Source organism: Pholis gunnellus (genome assembly GCF_910591455.1).
Source record: "Pholis gunnellus genome assembly, chromosome: 23".
Lineage (NCBI taxonomy): Eukaryota > Metazoa > Chordata > Actinopteri > Perciformes > Pholidae > Pholis > Pholis gunnellus.
This window is the reverse complement of record NC_136550.1, coordinates 14,543,487-14,561,967: the sequence shown is the minus strand read 5'-3', so window position 1 is coordinate 14,561,967 and position 18,481 is coordinate 14,543,487. Positions and strand designations below refer to the sequence as shown.

The window sequence follows — 18,481 nt, the reverse complement described above, 5'->3', positions numbered from 1 at the left end:
TGATTAGTCAGATACAGGGCCGCAAGTATGATTATTTCCATAGTTATTCTGAAAATTACTGTTTTTCAATTATTTTGTTTATCACACAAATCCACAATTGTTTAAAGCCCACTGCGACCTCTATTAGATATGATGAATTTGACATCTTAAGAAACAGGAATATTTAACGATTCTGCTGTCAAAGTGATTCATTAGATTAATCCGTCTATTAAAATTGTTCTAGTCTGGTATTTTTATTCTGGAATCAGCAGAAAACAGACTATCCTGTCTGGGTACTTACAGTATCCATAGAATTAGAAATACTACGATATATATCAATATCACAACATGAAATCACATCAGGAGATTTTATCAATTGTGCCCACCTGTATGAAAACAATATGAACCTGTGGCACAACTGATGCAACAGGATGATGTGCCTGCCTGTTTAAAAGGGATACGATTATTTTATCAAGAGTTCAAATGGTTAAATTACTTTATTGTAATGACATAATGGCACACGCGCACAGGCGCGCGCGCGCACACACACACACACACACACACGCACACGCACAGTGTTTTGTGTCTCCTTTCCACTGACTATTTCCCAGAGATCCTCTTAAATAATGTTGAGCTCTACAGTATCTTTTTCTTATGATGTGAACATTATTTTGACATGTATGAAATATGATATGTATCTGATTGAGTGATCTGCAGGTGAAAAGGCAGTTTAACCCTTACAGAGGCAATACGACACACATTGATATTATATCTCAGGCTATGAAAACCTCCCAAATGCAGCACTATATTTGAAAATATATCAGACTTCTGCAAAAACACTCTCACCTTGATGAGGAAGTGAGATAACCCCGATGTGTGTGAGCAGAGACAGAATCTCTGGTGGAGGTTGTTTTTTTTCTGTCCGCTGCGGTGAAAACACTCACCTTGAACACATCTCCGTAGGTACCGCACCCAATCCGGTGGACCAGCTCGTAGTCGTCCAAAGGATCCAGGAATGACACCCCTATCCTGTCCATGATCGGGGACTCCTCTGTGGTGGGTGAGCCTGGCGGGCTTTCTACTCACACATCCAGGCTGTAGTTGTCCGGGGAGAAAGCAGCAGCAGATGAACGCGCGCTCACTGGCTGACTGACTCGTTAATATGAACTAATTGGCGCTGACTAATTGCTGGTGTATCGATCTGGCTGGCAGACGCGCGCAACTCCGCTCGGGTTGACACACTAGAGGCGTCTGTGTGAAAATAGTCCTGAGTGGCGCTGAAGTCCAATCACGCATGAGCGAAGTCACTGCACACTGTAAAAAAAAAAAAAGAATTCAAGACAAGTCGTTTACCTCTGTGAGCTATGGAAGCCTGTTTGTGTCATAAAAAGACAAATATAGCTGAACATTTGGACGTGATAATAAAATAAATACCGTTAGTCATTATAATGATAAATATTGACAAAATAACGACAAACTTATTTTGAGAAACCATCTATTAAATATTTTTATTTTTAGAAATGAAGTAAGCTAAATTCAAGAGTCTGTCAAACTTCCATTTTAAGAAGACATAAATGTAGGAGTGATGCAAAAAAACGATTACATATCAAAGTCTATTCATTTGACTTAAAAAGCCAAACTTCTTTTTACAAAGAAAGAAAAGTGTCTTATTTGGATTTATAAAAATGTCACCGTTTTGACTGGGGCTGCCCGCTCCTCCTCCTCGATTAGTCACTAACCTGTGCTGTCGCTAGTCAACGAAGACCTCTTTAGTCGATCGGTTCTTTGAGCGTTTTTCATGCAGAATGTCTTCTGTCTAAACGTATGAGCACATCTCTGGTAAACACAACATCAAAATGGAGCTTTTGTGTCCTTGTGGAGAAACTCAGTTTTACAGATCTGTCGATTAAATCAACTAATCGAGTAGTTGACAAAATGTTACGAGTGTTAGTTGACTGAGAATTTCTTTCGTCGAGGACGGATCTCATTGTGTGATATAGACTCAGTGTGTCATCATTTCAACTTACAACCTAAGAAATGTCCAATACGTTGGTTAACTGAATACCTGACTAAAAAAATGGAATTTCCCATCAGCCTCAGCTGTAGGTTACTTTGTGTTGGATGCTAAGCTAATTAGCAAATGTTAACATGCTAAGCTAAGGTGGTAAAAAGTATAATTGTGAGATAAAAGTCAAGAATTTGACTTATTTTCTCATAATATTGACTTCGTATCACATGATGTTCATTTACAAAGTCGACATTCTGATCTGTTAACTAAATAATTGACGAGCTGAAGTCAAAATCATCGTCTCATCATTTTGTCAGAATCCTGATCTGTCATTTCACATCTTTGACTAAAGTCAAACATTTGACACATAATTCAAAATAGATCAAATATCTCACATTTCTGATGTTAAAAAAAGTCTGAATTGGTCATTATTCATTAAAAAATATGGACCGTGTGTCTCATTTAAAAACATTTCATATTTGTTTCTCTGGTGGTGGGAAAGGGCTCAATACTATTAGTCGTTGACTGTCTTGTATGGTATCACGTCCACGTTCTCTGGAATCTGTTCCACGTCGTGGTTTACATGTTTTGTATTGTGTGCGTATTGATTCATGACAGAATGGAACTCTGCCAGCTGCAGTCCCATTGAAGTCTGATTAGTATGAGCCTGCTGTCACCGTTGATCACACGTGTCTGCAATTGTCGTGTCTCAGACACCTCTGCTAAATCACAGCTACATGACACGTACCAAACTTTTACTTTCAGTGTTTCTCAGTGCATCTCCCTTCCTGCTCCTCATTTGTCTGCCTCAACACAGTCCACTCATGTATGCTCTTATTTTCCTAAAGCTTGTTACTAACTAGGGTGCATGTGCACCATTGTGTTCCTGCTGAATGTAGAGTATACTTCTCCCCCTGCTGTGCAGCCTCTTACAGCTCAGTCCCCTGTGAAGTAGTGCCCTTATAATAACTTCTATAGCTAACACATCCCCACATTCAGTTTTTATCAGGTCTTTATTACTTGCAGATACAAAAAAAACAAGAACAAAAACCACAAGTCATCAAGCAAATAGGATGTAACAGGGGCCACCTAATGTGGCTCCACGGTCTCAACAGTGCATGGTCTTCCTGGTCTTCTCTAATCATTAGAAATAGGCCCGGCGTAGCTATTCTCCGAACTAAAGGCCGTCTACTTTAGATAAGAACAAAGGCAAAGTAAGGCAACATAGAGCTGGCAAGAAATAAGCTGTCGATAGAGCAGAAGTGGACAATGTTACACAGTAACTATCCTAAATGAATCACTTCCAAGGCTTCAGTCATGGACAGGGTCCTAACGGTACAAGTTGATATTTACACATCTGTACGCGGCATTCTGGTCATCCTCGTTACTTTGGCTTCAAAACATCCACATGTAAGTCAATGACAAGTTAATAGTCAGTGTGCAATTGGCTGCCAATTAAAACACAAACTAATGACGAATGAGTGTTTACAATCTCTAGAAAACCAGAAAGTCGTAAATAAAAACAGAATGAAATGTTCCACTCCTTCCGTTTTAAACCTGATATGTGACGCTTAACTCGAGTGTTGCAAGTCAAATATATTGCTGGAATGAAGAGGATGTTGACTGAAGCGGCGTCTGGATGAAAACACTGGTAACAAAACAAAACAAAACAAAAAGGTTTCACGAACAAAAGCGAGGTTAATCGGGTCTCCGTGTTGCTGTTCACAGTATCTCCTCCCATTCCTCACCAACTCCTACAACAAGCAGCGCGTCTAGAGGGACTTGCGCTGCCGCTTCATGAAGGACATGGAGTAGTCCCCGGCCGGCGTGCTCTTCTGCCTCTTCATCTGGACCTGTGACTGGGCGGTGAGCTGCAGCTTGATGGCGCTGGAGTTCACCTTGGCTGCACACAGCAGCCCCTTCATCCCCTTCATCTTCTCGCTCTGGAAGGCGACCACGGGGCCAGACGGGGACGGGGACGCCTGATGCTGGGATGAGGGTGAAGAATCCGGGCTGGGGGACTTGGGTTTTCCTTCGGTGTCCCCGGCCCGCAGGCCCTGGGAGGAGCGTCGACGGCCCCCTCCCTCTCCTATCTTCTTGGGCTGGGCTGCTGCTGCAGCAGCTGGGGGCTGAGTGGAGGGGGAGGAGGGAGCACCAGGAGGAGGAGAGCCCTGTTCATCCAGCTTGGACTCTCTCCTGGGGCCTCGTCTGCGGCCCTCCCGGGGGTCGTCGCTGGACATGTCGTCATCATCCTGGGACTCTGGCTCCTTGATGATGATTGACACCTTCTGGCGCACCTTTGGAATCAGACCACAAACCCAATTTTAGCTGCAAAGCATCGACGCACATGTCGGCCACATCAGGGCCCCTCATCGGGGGCCCCTCTCCCGCTGACAGTTTGTATTGGCTGCGGTCATTTTCATGTTCAAAGGCGGAGCTATTCTGGGTTTCTCACCTGAGCATCAAAGCGGCTCAGAGACTGGACCAGGTAGGTGGCCCAGCCCACATGAAGGACCGGCGTGGGACTGCCCTCCTCCCATTTGCAGATGCCATCATAGAAACACAGCAGGTGGGCAAAGCATTCTGGGTCCTGGAGTGCTGAGAGGGCTGCTGCCTGCTTGGGGTGCTCCTGAAATCAGAGTACTGACTGTTAGTTAGTTTCACATGGTATTAACGCGGGTGTAATAATGTATAGCTCTCTGAATGTTACTCTGAGCAAGTCATTCATTAGCAAAGAGGGCTTCTCGTTTGGTTCAGCTAAACAGCAGTTCTACCCTGCAGTAACAATGTAACTACATGAGAACGGCTCTGTGTGGTGCAACCTGTTTTAATAGCAAACACTTCATTAGATGTTCACCCCTCTACCTTGCTGTCAGACAGCCCTCTCTGACTGATGCTCTTTCACAGTCACCAGCCTCCATTGACAAAAATTGTAATTTCTCGCCCAACACAGGACTTGCGGGTCTAGTCAGCTGTCTCCAGCGGCTAGTTAGTTTGTATTTTTGTGTCACTTTGGTGAATCGGAACCAACCGTTTAAAACACCAAAAAGACACGATCACACCAACAAACTAACCGATCCAGCAGAGGTAGACCGGAAACTCCCGTGTGCTGTCAGGTAAAATGAGTGATTTTGTGAAAGGAGTCTTGTGGCTTTGAATAGAGCGTAGATAACGGATTCAGTTCCTTGTTGGTAAGGGCTGTCTGACAGCAAGATAAAGGATACAAATATTGTAAAAATAGCGACCAATTTAAACGGATACTGATTATTTTAGGTGCCTTAAACACATTTTGCTGCTGCCCCCGTCTACAGCAGTGCATCGCTTTGCTCCCGTGCTGATACTCCTGTCCGTTTCTTCAAAGTCTACAGGAGGTAATACAGTGACTATGGAGAAGTACCTCATACAACCACACTTCAAAACAACTGAACTCTCCCTTTAATACCAGGTGGAGTCTCCAAAAAGCAAACGCTGTAAAATGAAATGAGCTGACCAGATCTGAAGATGTGTTGTGCTGGTTGCAGCTCTTCTCTGGTTGGGGATACTTGCCTTGTTAGCTCCTTCTCCCCCCTCTCCCCCCTCTCCCCCCTCCCCAGGGCTCTCGGCAGCAGCGGCCGTCTCCTTCAGCAGAGTGGGGATAACGTCGTTCGCAATGTCAAAGAACTCCTTGTAGATCTCCTCGTCCTCACGGAAATAGTTATACCTGCAAGAGCCGGTGAGAGGAGAAGGACTATTGATAACAGTGGGGAGGGAGTCAGAATATGTTCTGCAAGATCAGACTGAGAATGTCATTTTACAAGTCAAATGGATTTGCATCATTACATCAAGTTCTTCAATTAAGAAAGGGCTGTTAGATGTCCTCCAGGGTGGAGGCAACATGTTGATTAATGAAGTCATTGCAACAGTCCAGACATGTGAACTCTGCTGCATAATCTACAAAGAATCCACTGTTATGAACACACACACACACTCCCTCTTATGGACGGCGCTGAAGTTGAAGAACAATGGGGGAAGCAGGAAAAGGAAGCTGATGGATGGGGAGGGAATGTGGCCTGGTGGGTCCGAGCTGGTATTTTTAGCTGTGTGTTTAACGGGAGGAGAGAGCGCAAGGATGCTGGACACTTCCTGGCTCAGGAGCCACACCCTCTCAGACTCACTGGGACTGGAAAGTCACCACAGAGGACAATCTCAACCACAATTCAAACTCAGCGGTCACTTGACTTTAATACCTATCTTTTAGATTGGAAGGCTGAGAGATGCATTCTGTGTTCATTTCTTTTTTTTTGTGTGGTCACAACACAAGTCAGGGAGGATAGCTTTGCATGTACTGCCATCTTGTGGTCGCCTGGTGAAATAACAACTGAGGGCGCCGGTTGATGCGACACACAGGCCATTTTGAAAACAAATGATTTCTTCTATTCATTTCATAAATAACAACTATGTCAAAAATATTGCTTGATGACAAAGTAAGCATCTTAGCATCATTACGTCTCTTCTCTCTCTGTTAGCCCTGCTGGTCTTTAGAAGTTATTTATTTATTATTTATCCAGAATTCCATGTTTTTTACAAAATATGGCATCAAAACAGCAGTGTACTGACAGAAAGGTCTGGTCTTAAAATTCACCTGGAACTGTTTTTAGGGCAGCAAGTCCTAAATCACACATAATGGAATATGTAACAAAACTAAAATCTAAATGTAATTTAAAATACTGTGAGATAAAAAGAGATTAGCGTCACTGAACTGTTAACAGACCAATGGACCCAGAACATGAGACATTAAAATAGGTATTTGTCATTTGAGCAATAATACTTAAATAATAACCACAGAACAAACTTAGCTGAAAACGGTTCACACAGTTAAAGCTGGGTTTAAGAGATTTTAAGTACGGTTTCATTTTCACAGCACGGGGAACCTCCACCAATCACACAGCCACCATCACACATTGACTGCTGCTATCTGACCGTCAGACAGTGAGGAAACATTGTCCCAGTGCATGCTGGGAGGGTACCCAACACACTTACATCATGCAACTGCAACCAGCCAATCCTATTAACACTGATCGTGGACTCAACTCTCTACTGTTAGTTACGTGTATTGTCTCGTTGCCTTTGAACGCCACAGTTCCCATTTGAGCGTGAAACTCATTCCTTCTAAACTTGAACCTGTGTCACACCAGTGTGTTAAAGCAGCGTGAACTCACTCCTGCATGACCTGAGCAGCCTCGGCCCAGGCCCTCAAAGCCTCCCGCACAGCCCTGTGTCTGTAATGGAAACCAGCCAGGTACATGTAGGGGTAGATGTGCTCGTTGTTGTAGTGCTTCTGAGCAGAGCTCACAGCCTGAGAGACAGAAACACATGAAGAATTCAGATTAAATCATCAACCCGTTCTGGTTGGAATAGTTCAATACTGGAGCTTAAAGAAACAGTCTCACTGCTGTGTGGCCTGGTGGATTCCTCTCTACAGACTAACCTTGAGGTGGATTTTCATGGGGTTCTCCTTGCCTGGGATTGGATCCTGATCTTCAAGGTCTGCCAGAGTGCCCATGGCCATAGGATACCTGGAACACAGTACAGGAGAGGAGGAGGAGGTTGTGGAGTTTAGCAGGCTTACAAGTCACTTTTAAGAGACGTTTCAATTCTTATGAACTTCATCAACGCAAACTCACCTGTCCAGGTCGCCTCGATCATACAGCAACCACAGGAGTTTCTGTTAGATAAAGAGAGCAGGAGGAGTAACACAGGCAGCTCATGAAAACGCATCTCAGATTATAAACATTAACAATGTAAGCTGTAAATAAGAAACACAACTGTGCAAAATGAATTGTTAGTAATTAAAGTGCATGACAAAAGAGAAAGTCAAATGGTTCCGTTTTAGACCGTCTGTGAGACATTAAGGTCACCGCTTCCTCCAGCCTCTACTGTGAAACTGACAGCTGTGGAGTGTTCCGGGAGATTAACAAAAGCAGATATGCGACGACCCGCTGCTCGCTACAAGTTGCAGAGCTCACCTGTTGCAGCTGCAGGAGCTCGGAGCTGTCGGTGTGCAGGTCCAGCGAGGGGTTGATGGCACAGACCATGAAGGCCACCTCCATGTTTCTGTCACACTTCATGTAGGAGCCCTTCAGGTACAGCCAGCTCTGAGAGAGACACAGACCGGAGAGGTTTGCAGGAATGTGGATATCAAATACAAGGCATTATTAATCGTTTCCTTCATTTGGAGATGTTGAGGAAATAAAGGAGCTCAAAATATCACAAATGGGACATTTACTCATAACGTTATGTGTAAAAACATACTGGTCTGTACCCACCATAAAAATAACTGATGCCCTCTTTTTATTTATATTTCGTATTCTGAATTTGAACAGTGCTTGAGGGTTTCTTCTCGCCCCTTATTGAGTGGAGGTGGGCCTCACCTTCTCGTTGACTCCCGCTGCCACTGTTTGCCCTCTCCGGTCCTCGTTGCCCTTTCCGTGCCAGGTGACCTCGGCCGTCTCTTCTCCGTTTTTGCTGAAAATCACCCAGGCGTGGTCCTCAGACAGTCCCAGGTGGACGTCCTTCAGACCCAGAACCTGGCAGGCTGCCACCACTGCGAATGCCACGCCGGAGCTGTCCAGTTTGGTACCTGGTTCAGATTTAATAAAGAATTATTTCCATCAATTGGACAGCACTCAGTTTAAGTTGATCACGGTAACAAACACGGTAATCCTCGTGATGTCGTACCAGTGATGAGACTGAAGAGGGACTGGATGTGGGCCCGGTCCTTGAAGTAAGAGCGGCTTAGGCTGTTCCAGATCACATCGGACACTTTCTTCACCAGCTCCCTACTGGAACCTACAGCTGTCCTCCGGAACTGGGACAGGTCCACCGCGCCGCGGATCTGGGCCGTGAAGCGCTCGTACAGTGCAGAAATCATGCCCAGCTCCACCGTGGGGAAGCAGGAGTTGGGACATTCCGGCTCCAGAGGCTCAAACCGGACCCCCGGAACGTTTATAGGGATGACCCGGTTCACGGCTAGGAAATGCTCGACGAAACCCAGGACCAGGGAGAGGAGGGCCAGGTCCGGCTCAGACTTGCGGAGCTCGGCGTCAAACAGCTGAACCACGCCGTCGATCCCCCGCAGGGGGAAGTGCTTCTTCTGAACAGACTGCAAACCCATGACGTCCACGGACGGTCAACTCCAATGCTCTCTTCAGTACCTGCAGTACTAAATGTTACACAGCAGTCAGTTCAACTCCACATCAATATCACACACTGTAGAAAGTAGGCAGAGTTTTAAAAAAAGAAAAGAAAAAGGCTCTGAAGAGTCCTTCATCATAAGGAAGACTGATTTACTTTCTCCAAGCCATTGAGGACGTAAATCTATAAAAACAGCTCAGAGCTGGCCACTGTAGTTTTATAGCAAACGTTACTCTCACGGGAGGATATGGTGCATTTCTGAGGGACTATTTTCAGTGGTGGATTAATACACATTAGGTGTATTTGGTGTGGCTGCAGGTCGTTGTATGTGGGATTGAGTCAAAATGAGCTACAGTGCGTGTGTTCATGGTAATGAAGCAACAGTGAGGCTCATTGAACCTTATAGCTCTAGGACCCAGAGGAGGAAGATAGGTCCGGCTTTGACACACGCACAATACTTCTAATACTTGTAGATACATTCATCGTAGGTTTGGGTCTCCACATGAGAGATGGTGAACAAGTTTACAGAGAAGCCAGACTTGTGTCACGCTTTATTGAAAGAAAAGCAACATTTCTTGTCATAGGTTTTATCGAGCTAGTCTGGAGACTTGTCGTCATTATTCAACGTCCCGTTAATAATCTCAACGATAATAATGTTGCCCATAGTACTATAACTGGAACACGCTTAACACATACAACATAAACCTAGTAGACACTGACCCGCAGCTGAGCAGCTTGACTCGTTGCATAATGCTGGTTACATCAATGCCGCTAACATGGGCTATATGGCGCTTTGGTGGGCGGGGCACTCCTACCGCTACTGATGTAGCGTTAACGTTAGCCACATTCAATTCAAAAGATGAAAACATCTGGGTTCGGGATGTCGTTTAATACGTCGATATGTCTCTGCAACATCACAGATACTTGCCGTCTTTCAATACAGACCGAAATATTGTTTGATTCATTTATTTGAAAGCCCGGTTAGCTGACGTAGGCTAACTAGCTAACTTTACTAAGTTAAGTTACCGTTAGCTACCCATATAGGCTGGCTAACGGTGTTAGTTTGTTGAATGAATATTAACGTTACGCTGTTTAATAAGTGAGATAAAGTAGAGACATATCCTGAACCAGAGTGAGCCACACACTGACTAACAGCTCGGGAGTAGCCGGCTGAATGACGGCTGTTTGTCAGAAGCAGCTAACGAGCTAACGAGCTGCTAGTTAGCTAAACTCACTTTTCGATAACGCTCATCAACCTACTACTCCCGCAAAATATATCGCCACAATATGCCGCTGAATAACTCTGAACTCTTATCAGCATACAATGGGACCAATGTGTAAGAGATAACTTACCCGTTTTCTCACAGCCTCAGCCACATGTTTTTGTTTGTGTCTCCCTTCTTTTGCCGCGCAGTTCAGTATGCCCGATAGTCACCTGCAGTGTGCTTCCAGGCTCCACGTTTGCGTAACGGAGCAGATCTCACATCGATAGGTCCGTGTCTGTTGAACGGGGATAGGCCCATCCCCATGGTTACAGATCTGAAGCCCTGCGCACACGGGACCGTCTCTCATGTATGCTGGGAAATGTAGTCGATATGAGCGTATTTGTAAACTCCACCAGTAGAGGGCAGTATGATGATGATCTATGATATCGTGCTACAAAATGGAACAAAGGTAACCATTACATAATGGAAAACAAGTTACATTAAAAACACACAGTTTCGACATTTCAAAATTGTTCTGTAGCCGTGAAGTCACTGCATCGTCATCATTGTTAAAAAACGGTTTTATCAATATGGCCATGGCTGGCTTTGCTACACAACTCAAACACACACCAGTGTATGCATTTAACCAATATTTATCCAGATGTATCTCATAATTGTTTGGTATAAATATTTTGACATAATTTACTCAAAATGTGTGTAAGGCAGCCTGTAACAGTTAATGTCCGAAACACAAAACCCCACTGTTGTTGAGAGCAGGTATGAACATAGACGATAACATGGTGTCTGTGTTCAAGAATATTCCTTATGCTGCATTCACATGCTGTCGAATTTCTCTACATCGCGTATGAACTTCACCACAAAGAGACAAATAACAACAGTTGAATTTTACTAATACAAAGGTATCTGGAATATATTTTCAAACGGCAGAGAGGATGGCAGATAAGTAAACAAATGACAATTGGTTGTCATTTTTTATTATTATTTTATGTTATCGTACTTGATCTCAGATACAAGTCGTATTCATTAAAGTTGGTCCTCAGATGTAGGAGCCTGAGTGAAGACATTGAACGTGTCCCACTCCGACATGTTTGGTTTCCGCCTCCCTGGTCCGCCTTGTTTCCTGCCATCTCTGCTTCTCTGTCAGTGCTCGGACGTTGCGTTAAGGTGCGGATCCGAGTCTCGCTCTTGGGGAGATTTGAGGAAAGTCAGACGACATATACGTCTTCAAAGGACAGTAACCGACCATTTAAATTGAGACGCCAGACATTTTATCGCCTGTGTGCAGTGTAACTACAGTAAAATGGATCCAATGACTCAATCCACCCAGATATCTTCGTCGCAAGGGCTCGCCGATGGACAGAATTCTGCTAAAGAATCAAAGCTATCCGGTAAGAAACGCACTAACGTTAAATCAGCGAGCCAAATGTCACTTTTAACCAATTGCTTTACCATTAATTACTATTAAACCATATGTGTTTTATTTTTAATGGCAGACATTAAGATTTCACATGTTTAAGTTGCGTCAACACCATAACGCAATAATTCAAATTTGAATATTTAAGCTGTAATGTAGAAACGCTTCTTTTATTTTGTGTGTTGTTGTCCTGTGTGTGGCTGATTTAAGCTTGTTTAAGCTATAATTGGAAACACCTGTGGTAGTGAACTTATCCGGACACACTGCTACTAACATGCCCTACAGCTTTGGCCTGCCTCTGGGTACGGTATACGTCTTTTTACCTCGATAATGTCTTGCTAAACGGCTTTTTTAATGTTATAAGCGGAGCCACAGTCGAATGTTACCGACAATTTTGTGGCGCATACGGCAAGACATTGAACTAAACCGTATATTCGGTCAGTCAAGCAACGAAATCCAGAATTATGGGGCAACATTGCTCATTACTGAGCGGCGTCAATTTATCCAAAGGAAAACTAATTCATCCACGAGGAGACTGCGTGATTAGCAGCTGGGCTAATTTTGGGGGAAAATAAAACAAAGGAATTAAAACACTTTCTTCTAAGGGCATTTGGTGTTAGCCGAATGGAAACGTATATCTCAATGACTGTTACTACTGCCTTGCGTCATGTTCTACTTGGTGGATAGGTTTGTTGATGAGTAAATGCACGTTACATGACACTTTTGACAATAACGTGTGGGATGACAAAGCGTTATCGTTGCTAAATGTTGCGATGCGGTGCACTGCAGATGCATTGTTACTGGGCGACTGTGAAGGGAGGACCTCTTAAAGGCGCACTGCCCTTTTGTGTCTTGAGCATGAAAACAGGCCCAGAACGAACCATCCAGCCTGAAGAGCTGCACTACCATCATTCCTGTATGTCTACTACCTGCCACCACCTCCAGTTTTCAGTGTTTTTTTAGATTTTCAGGTTTCACAGCCCAGACGAGCCTAATTAAAAACAAAGGAACACGTTTGCTTCCCATGGGCTAATTGACAGCTTATTGTGTTAGAGGGAGTGGCAGCTTCACTGTGTGTGTGTGCGTGTGTGTGTGCGCAGTGTGCGTGTGTGTAGTGTGGCTGTGTGTGTTAAGCTTTCTGATTTGAACTCCATGGCCCAGTCAGCCACCTCATGTGAGCCATTTGAAAATCCTTCAAAAGCAATGTTCTGTTAATCAAAGGGATTGTAGGCCTTGAAGAATGATAGCACGTGTGATCATGGGTGTCAACTGGGTGTGGCTCGTGATGCCTCACTGAGTTTCGATTTGGTCTTGGAAATTGATATCAATAAGGAGAGGACTGCAGAAATAAAATAAAAGAGTAATAGAAAGCTACTGGGACACAAGAGGAAGCGCACACATTCACATCAGAAAGCATTCAAGACCATTATTTCCCGTGCTTTCAATCAAGTCATGTAAAAACTTGACCAAATAATAATTTATTAGTCCCACAAAATTAGCAGCCACGAGCGAGTTTGGAAATTTTGGTGCTTGATGATATCTCGTGCAGGATATTTTTTTTTTATAGCCCAGAATTAATTCACTAAACTTGCATCCCTGTATGTTAAATAATTAGAGGTGGGGCACACCGCTGTGGCAGACACTACACAGGCATGACAGCTAGTTTTTGTCTGCCAATTTCAAAGGTACACTCCAGGAAACATGTCTGTAAAAATGAATAGTTTTCTGGCAGCTCAGAATGATCACGGATGTCTGTTTTTTTTTTCTAAACATTCCATGACGGATAACAGACCTTGCCCTCTGCAAATCTGAGTCATTACAGCACTGCTGAGTCACCGCAAAATATGGGCTTTGGGCCCCACTCTGCCTCCATGTCAGATGGAAACACAGTGTTTGGATCTTCCCACTCAGACATACTTTGAACCTTAACATATGTGTTGGCACTGGACGGCACTTTTGTCAACTTTTGTATTTTAAGACGTATAGTATTTTAGTGTATTGACATGAAACCAAAAAAAAAATGAAGATTTTATTGTAAAAGGACAGGAAGATCAATCAAGCTCGGTGAAATATGAACAGTCCTTGTATTTTCATATAGCATTATTTATTCATTTATTTATGGACATTTACTTCAGCTGCATAGAGAACTTGGATACAGGCTCAAATCAGAGACATGTTTAGCCTAATTCCCTGATTTATAGGTATATTTGATCACATTTTAGAAGAAGCTTCCCTCTTCTCTGATCTGAACCTGTTTTCATTTATTAATTAAAGTGCTCTGACAGAAATGTTTTTCATTCACTAGTTTTACAGTGCTTTCACTCAATAAATAAATCTGAACACTTCTTGAACATATGTTTCACATTTAAACCTGCCACTGGCTTTTAATGTGAAACATCTACAGGAAGTGTGGATTTGTAATGATGATAACTTAATCAAAGATCATCTTTCCTGTCTTGGAAGCGGGGCCTCATGTATTTATCCTTTTTTTGCTGACATTAGATATTTACTCGGCTAACCGCCATAGTTAGCATCACGAAACGTACGTTGAAGTTAGCTTAAAATCTTGACACAGTTTGACTAACGTTAGACAAGTAAAACTGTCTTGTCTTAACTGCCTCTGGTTTAACAATAAAAAAACAGCTAAGTCGGAACAATTGGAAATAATAAGTCAATAAAAAACATTATTTCTCTCTAAATGAGTTTTCAGCAGAATGATGAGTACGGCACGGTTCTGTTCATTTCCATGATTCTGGAACTATTATTATTAAATACTGAATTGTCCTAAAATATTGCCGCATATCAGATCTCGAGGTATTCTGTCAAAGACGACATTCAGTCCACATGGCCCAGGCCTGGTACTGCCTAGTATTTTCAGCAGTAAACTACACTAGTTTATCTTTCAGTCGGTGGACGTCACTGCTACCAGATGGCCCGGCCTGCCTCCCCTGTCTGTAGCTGAGCCCGTTTCACTTGACTCGCACACTGATGAGTGACACTAGTCACAAAGGAAGTGGCACACTTCAAAATGAAGACCTCATTTCTCAAACTACATTGCATCAGATTTTCAGAGGAAGTTTGCCATTGAATCAATCCATGTATTGCTGCGTTGGTTGTAATTTCACAATCAGAACGTTTTTTTTTCATGAAAAGTACTGATCAAAGATCATTATCGTGTCATAGATTGTTGCAGACTTAAACAGTGATCCTTAGCTCACAGTTTGATAACTGTAGTTGCCTGTTCAGCTGTCTCTGGGCTCATATTTCCTCATAGGAATGTTCTGATATGAGCAGACTAACCTTTTGTATTGCTGGAGGCATCAAACCCCACCTTTCAGTTTGATCTATTACCTTTCAGTGAGCGTTCACTGAGGAAAAACAGATTATTTTCCCCTGCTTTGGCATTGTTGAAATCACAATCTACCATTTAGATGAGTTAGCATAACTCCAATTACTGTCGTTAGTAGTGTCCCAAACGCAGCGATGCACAGCTCTACTAATACACACACCCTTCCTTCCTAAACCTGCAATCTGACTGGATATATAGGTTCACTTGCTGGTTTACTTCTATTTAATTTATTCTTATCAATATTGTGAAATTAGTCATTATTTTTGACTCATCCATCAAGAAAGGTGTTCAGTGTAAAGCACCTAAAAGTGAAGCGCAGAAGTGAAGCTTCAAGGAACACCGAGTTCTCCCCCCCCCCCCCCCCCCCCCCCACCCACCCACACACACACACACACACACACACACACACACACACACACACACACACACACACACACACACACCGACACACACACTCCCTGCTGGAGCGGACCACATCACTGAGGTCACAGAGGCAATGAGATAGTCCCCAGGGGTAGACAGTACAGGGTAGCGAGAGCAGCAAGGGCAGGAATGGCAGTAGACCCGCCCTGCACCATCACTTCCACAAGCAGATGAGCCGGACACGCCCAAGGCCTCAGTGGAAAGCTTCCAACAGTTTTTAATCGTCAGGTTTAATAAAGTAGAACTGTACTAATAGGAATCTACACTGTGACTGAAGGCAGTCACAAAAACCAAAACATTTCTACAACATAGCTTAAAGCTGCATTAATCAAGATTTTGTATATTAACAATGGACATCTTAAATTAGCCAGTGGGACTGACCCAGTTGGACATCTATACTAACATCTAATATGTTTAGTCTCATTCATGTATTCAGCTTTCTTTTCTCTCTGCTGTGTTCAAAACACCATCACATGCAAATGTTACTGTGTTTTTCAGCATTTTATAGAAAATGCCTTCTTCCATAATAATGTACCATATGTGTTTTGTTATTATAGTCGCCTAACTTGATATGCATGTGCAGATTTGTCTACAGCGACAGTGTTTTGTGATTCTTAAATTTCATTTTTTATTACGATATTTATGCACATTTTTAATGTGGACAGGGTTGTTAATTCTTGTGAATTTATTTTCATATTTAGGTCTATATATTTTTTAGCGGCCCGTATCTTTTCTCAGCCCTCTTTAATTCGACATCCAATAATTTGACAAATGTGGAACCACAAGTAAGATTTAGAGCTGGCACTGCGCTTAAAAAGTGAAGGTGTGGTGCATTCAGACGGTAACAGCCACATGAATGTGAGAGAAGGAATGCTGCACTGCAAGGGCACACCAACCCCAACCTACTCAGCATGTAGAAACTCCAACTGAGCTGAACCACCCCTCCCTTAGTAAACCTGAAACTCTCACACATCTTCAGTCCGTACCCATGACTCTAGATATTTCTCTCCTGGCATTCCTAACCAAACATGGAATGAGGTGTGAGCTCCCTTATGACCTCATCTCCTCGAAACCAGACCAGTCAAGTTCTTCACGATAAACTGGAAAAGACCATTTCTTTATGGAGCTGGCTTTTGTGCACGGGGACATCATCATTTTGAGACAGGAAAAGGACAAACAAACTGTTGATACCAAAAATGGAAGAACAACGTATGATTTGAAGCTGTAAGATTTCCCTTAACTGAAGGCCCTAGACCAAACCCCAGACAAAAGGACCGGGTCATGCTTTTTACATTACTGTCATTTAGCAGACGCTTTTATCCAAAGCGACTTACATTTCAGATTCTATCACATTCGTACACCGTAGGCACAGCTACGGAAGCAATTTTGGGGTTGAGTGTCTTGCTCAAGGACACATCAACATGCAACTAGCGGAGCCGGGGATTGAACCGCCGACCCCCTGATTGAAAGACGGCCCTGCTCTCCATTTAGCCACAGTCGCCCACATTTGCACAGGAATGTTAATAGTTAACCGTTGAATGGTGATAACAATTAAGAAGTTAGTGTGTTGAAAAATCTGTTAAACTGTAAAAAATATTTTTAAAAGATGTGCAAAACTTGGAGCAGCGACTCGTCACTGAAATGTGAATGGCTAGTCCACCTTAAAGGTTAACCCACCTTAATTGAGCCTGGGGCAAACTTGTCGCTTTAATTATCAGCAGGCAAATAAGACACTTGAACTTCACTTAAGTCTTGAAGCGTTGTAGCATTTATTCATCGACAAATAAACCGTACACACTGCACTGCTGTGTTCACAGCTCTAACGTTAATGCCAACTTCACTTGGCATACTCCGCATCACACACGTTCCTCTCTCGCTCAATCAGACGATGCGTTACGTCGGGCGTGCAGTCCACTGACACGATACACAGCTGACAACCTCTCAGCTAAACTAATTGAGGTGGTGGAGACTTACTGGGAAAGTGGCTGCATGAGTCCACGAAGATACACGCAACATCGCGGTTGCTAACTCTTCCTGACGGATGAACCGAGGACTCGGTTGCCTGTTTGGCTCATACACTGAAGCTGGTGATAAATGATGGATTCAACCCGTTTGTTCATCGGTTATTGTTGCACTTCAACCACAGCAAGGCACTCATCTTGTCAGTTGAGTTAATGATTGGTTAACGAGGGTCGCCTATCTGTCCGGGGAAAAGAAAATTAGCATCCCTATTTAGTGCACATGAAATATTTTTGTCTTTGGTTTCCATGGTAGCAACATAAGCCCTGGGAGAAGTACTAAAGAAATGGTCTTTTGATTGTAGTTAATTTGTGGGAAGCCTTTCTGTTTGCTCATAGCAACACTAAAGCAAAGTGGGAAGTGCTTTTGTCTGCTTCTTAATTAAACTGTCTTGGTCTTTCCTGTATAACAAATATAAGTGCATGTGTTAAAGTCATTGTAGGTTTACTGAAGTAAAGAAATAGCATATAAATAGGGCTACTCTGTTATTTTCTGGTCTTTATCTAAAGTTGCTGTTTTGTAGAGTTGTTAAGGCTGGATAAGTTAACTCTTGTCTTCTCTTCCTTTGAATGGGTTCAGTGGATAGGACTTCTTTTCTTCCTCTTCTAGGATGATCATTCTTCTGTCCTTTTTACTTTTTCAGATTCCTTTCTTTCCTCTTCGCCTGTATCTCTCATTCAGTCTCCTCAAGGCAAGTGTATGGTTCGCTTACGCTGCTCGCCATCTCTCACCCTCTGTCCTGTACTCTCTCGCCAGCCTGCTGCTGTACCGCTCTACTTCATCCCTCTTTCTAGTGCCCCTCTCCTGTTCGCCAGAGTCCAGTCAAAACACGAACCTGCAAAGAAACCAGCAACGTGGTGAACTCCGGTTCTTACCCCAGCTGCTCTCCC

General features: G+C 43.3%; 3 protein-coding genes across 6 annotated transcripts in view; 1 reads left to right on the top strand and 2 right to left on the bottom strand.

Moving 5' to 3' along the window:
* map4k2 (mitogen-activated protein kinase kinase kinase kinase 2) overlaps positions 1–1,133 on the bottom strand; it is a 34,331-nt gene extending 33,198 nt beyond the window's left edge. For all 3 annotated transcript variants that reach the window (XM_079184939.1, XM_079184941.1, XM_079184940.1), the window contains exon 1: positions 924–1,133. In XM_079184939.1, coding sequence (XP_079041065.1) covers positions 924–1,016 — 93 coding nt within the window. In that variant the 5' untranslated portion in view covers positions 1,017–1,133. The remainder of the gene's footprint in view (positions 1–923) is intronic.
* A 1,855-nt stretch (positions 1,134–2,988) lies between these two features.
* On the bottom strand, positions 2,989–10,609 carry men1 (multiple endocrine neoplasia I). The gene is made up of 10 exons (XM_079184966.1): positions 10,514–10,609; positions 8,705–9,188; positions 8,398–8,606; positions 7,993–8,121; positions 7,651–7,691; positions 7,455–7,542; positions 7,186–7,322; positions 5,534–5,687; positions 4,443–4,616; positions 2,989–4,284 (listed from the first exon to the last, which is right to left on the bottom strand). The coding sequence occupies exons 2-10, from the start codon at positions 9,138–9,140 to the stop codon at positions 3,760–3,762; spliced, it is 1,893 nt and encodes a 630-aa protein (XP_079041092.1). The 5' UTR covers positions 9,141–9,188; positions 10,514–10,609; the 3' UTR covers positions 2,989–3,759.
* A 927-nt stretch (positions 10,610–11,536) lies between these two features.
* The window catches only part of rtn3 (reticulon 3), a 30,297-nt gene continuing 23,352 nt past the window's right edge, over positions 11,537–18,481 (top strand). The window contains exons 1-2 of one of the 2 annotated variants that reach the window (XM_079184385.1): positions 11,537–11,774; positions 18,235–18,282. In XM_079184385.1, coding sequence (XP_079040511.1) covers positions 11,687–11,774; positions 18,235–18,282 — 136 coding nt within the window. In that variant the 5' untranslated portion in view covers positions 11,537–11,686. The remainder of the gene's footprint in view (positions 11,775–18,234; positions 18,283–18,481) is intronic. The other variant, XM_079184386.1, reaches the window with a different exon arrangement.

Coding starts and splice junctions, on each gene's coding strand:
- men1 (XM_079184966.1), bottom strand. CDS start 9,140: ATGGGTTTGCAGTCTGTTCAGAAGAAGCACTTCCCCCTGCGGGGGATC. Junction 7,692..7,992: donor AGCTCCTGCAGCTGCAACAG/GTGAGCTCTGCA, acceptor TTTATCTAACAG/AAACTCCTGTGGTTGCTGTA. Junction 7,543..7,650: donor GATCGAGGCGACCTGGACAG/GTGAGTTTGCGT, acceptor ACTGTGTTCCAG/GTATCCTATGGCCATGGGCA.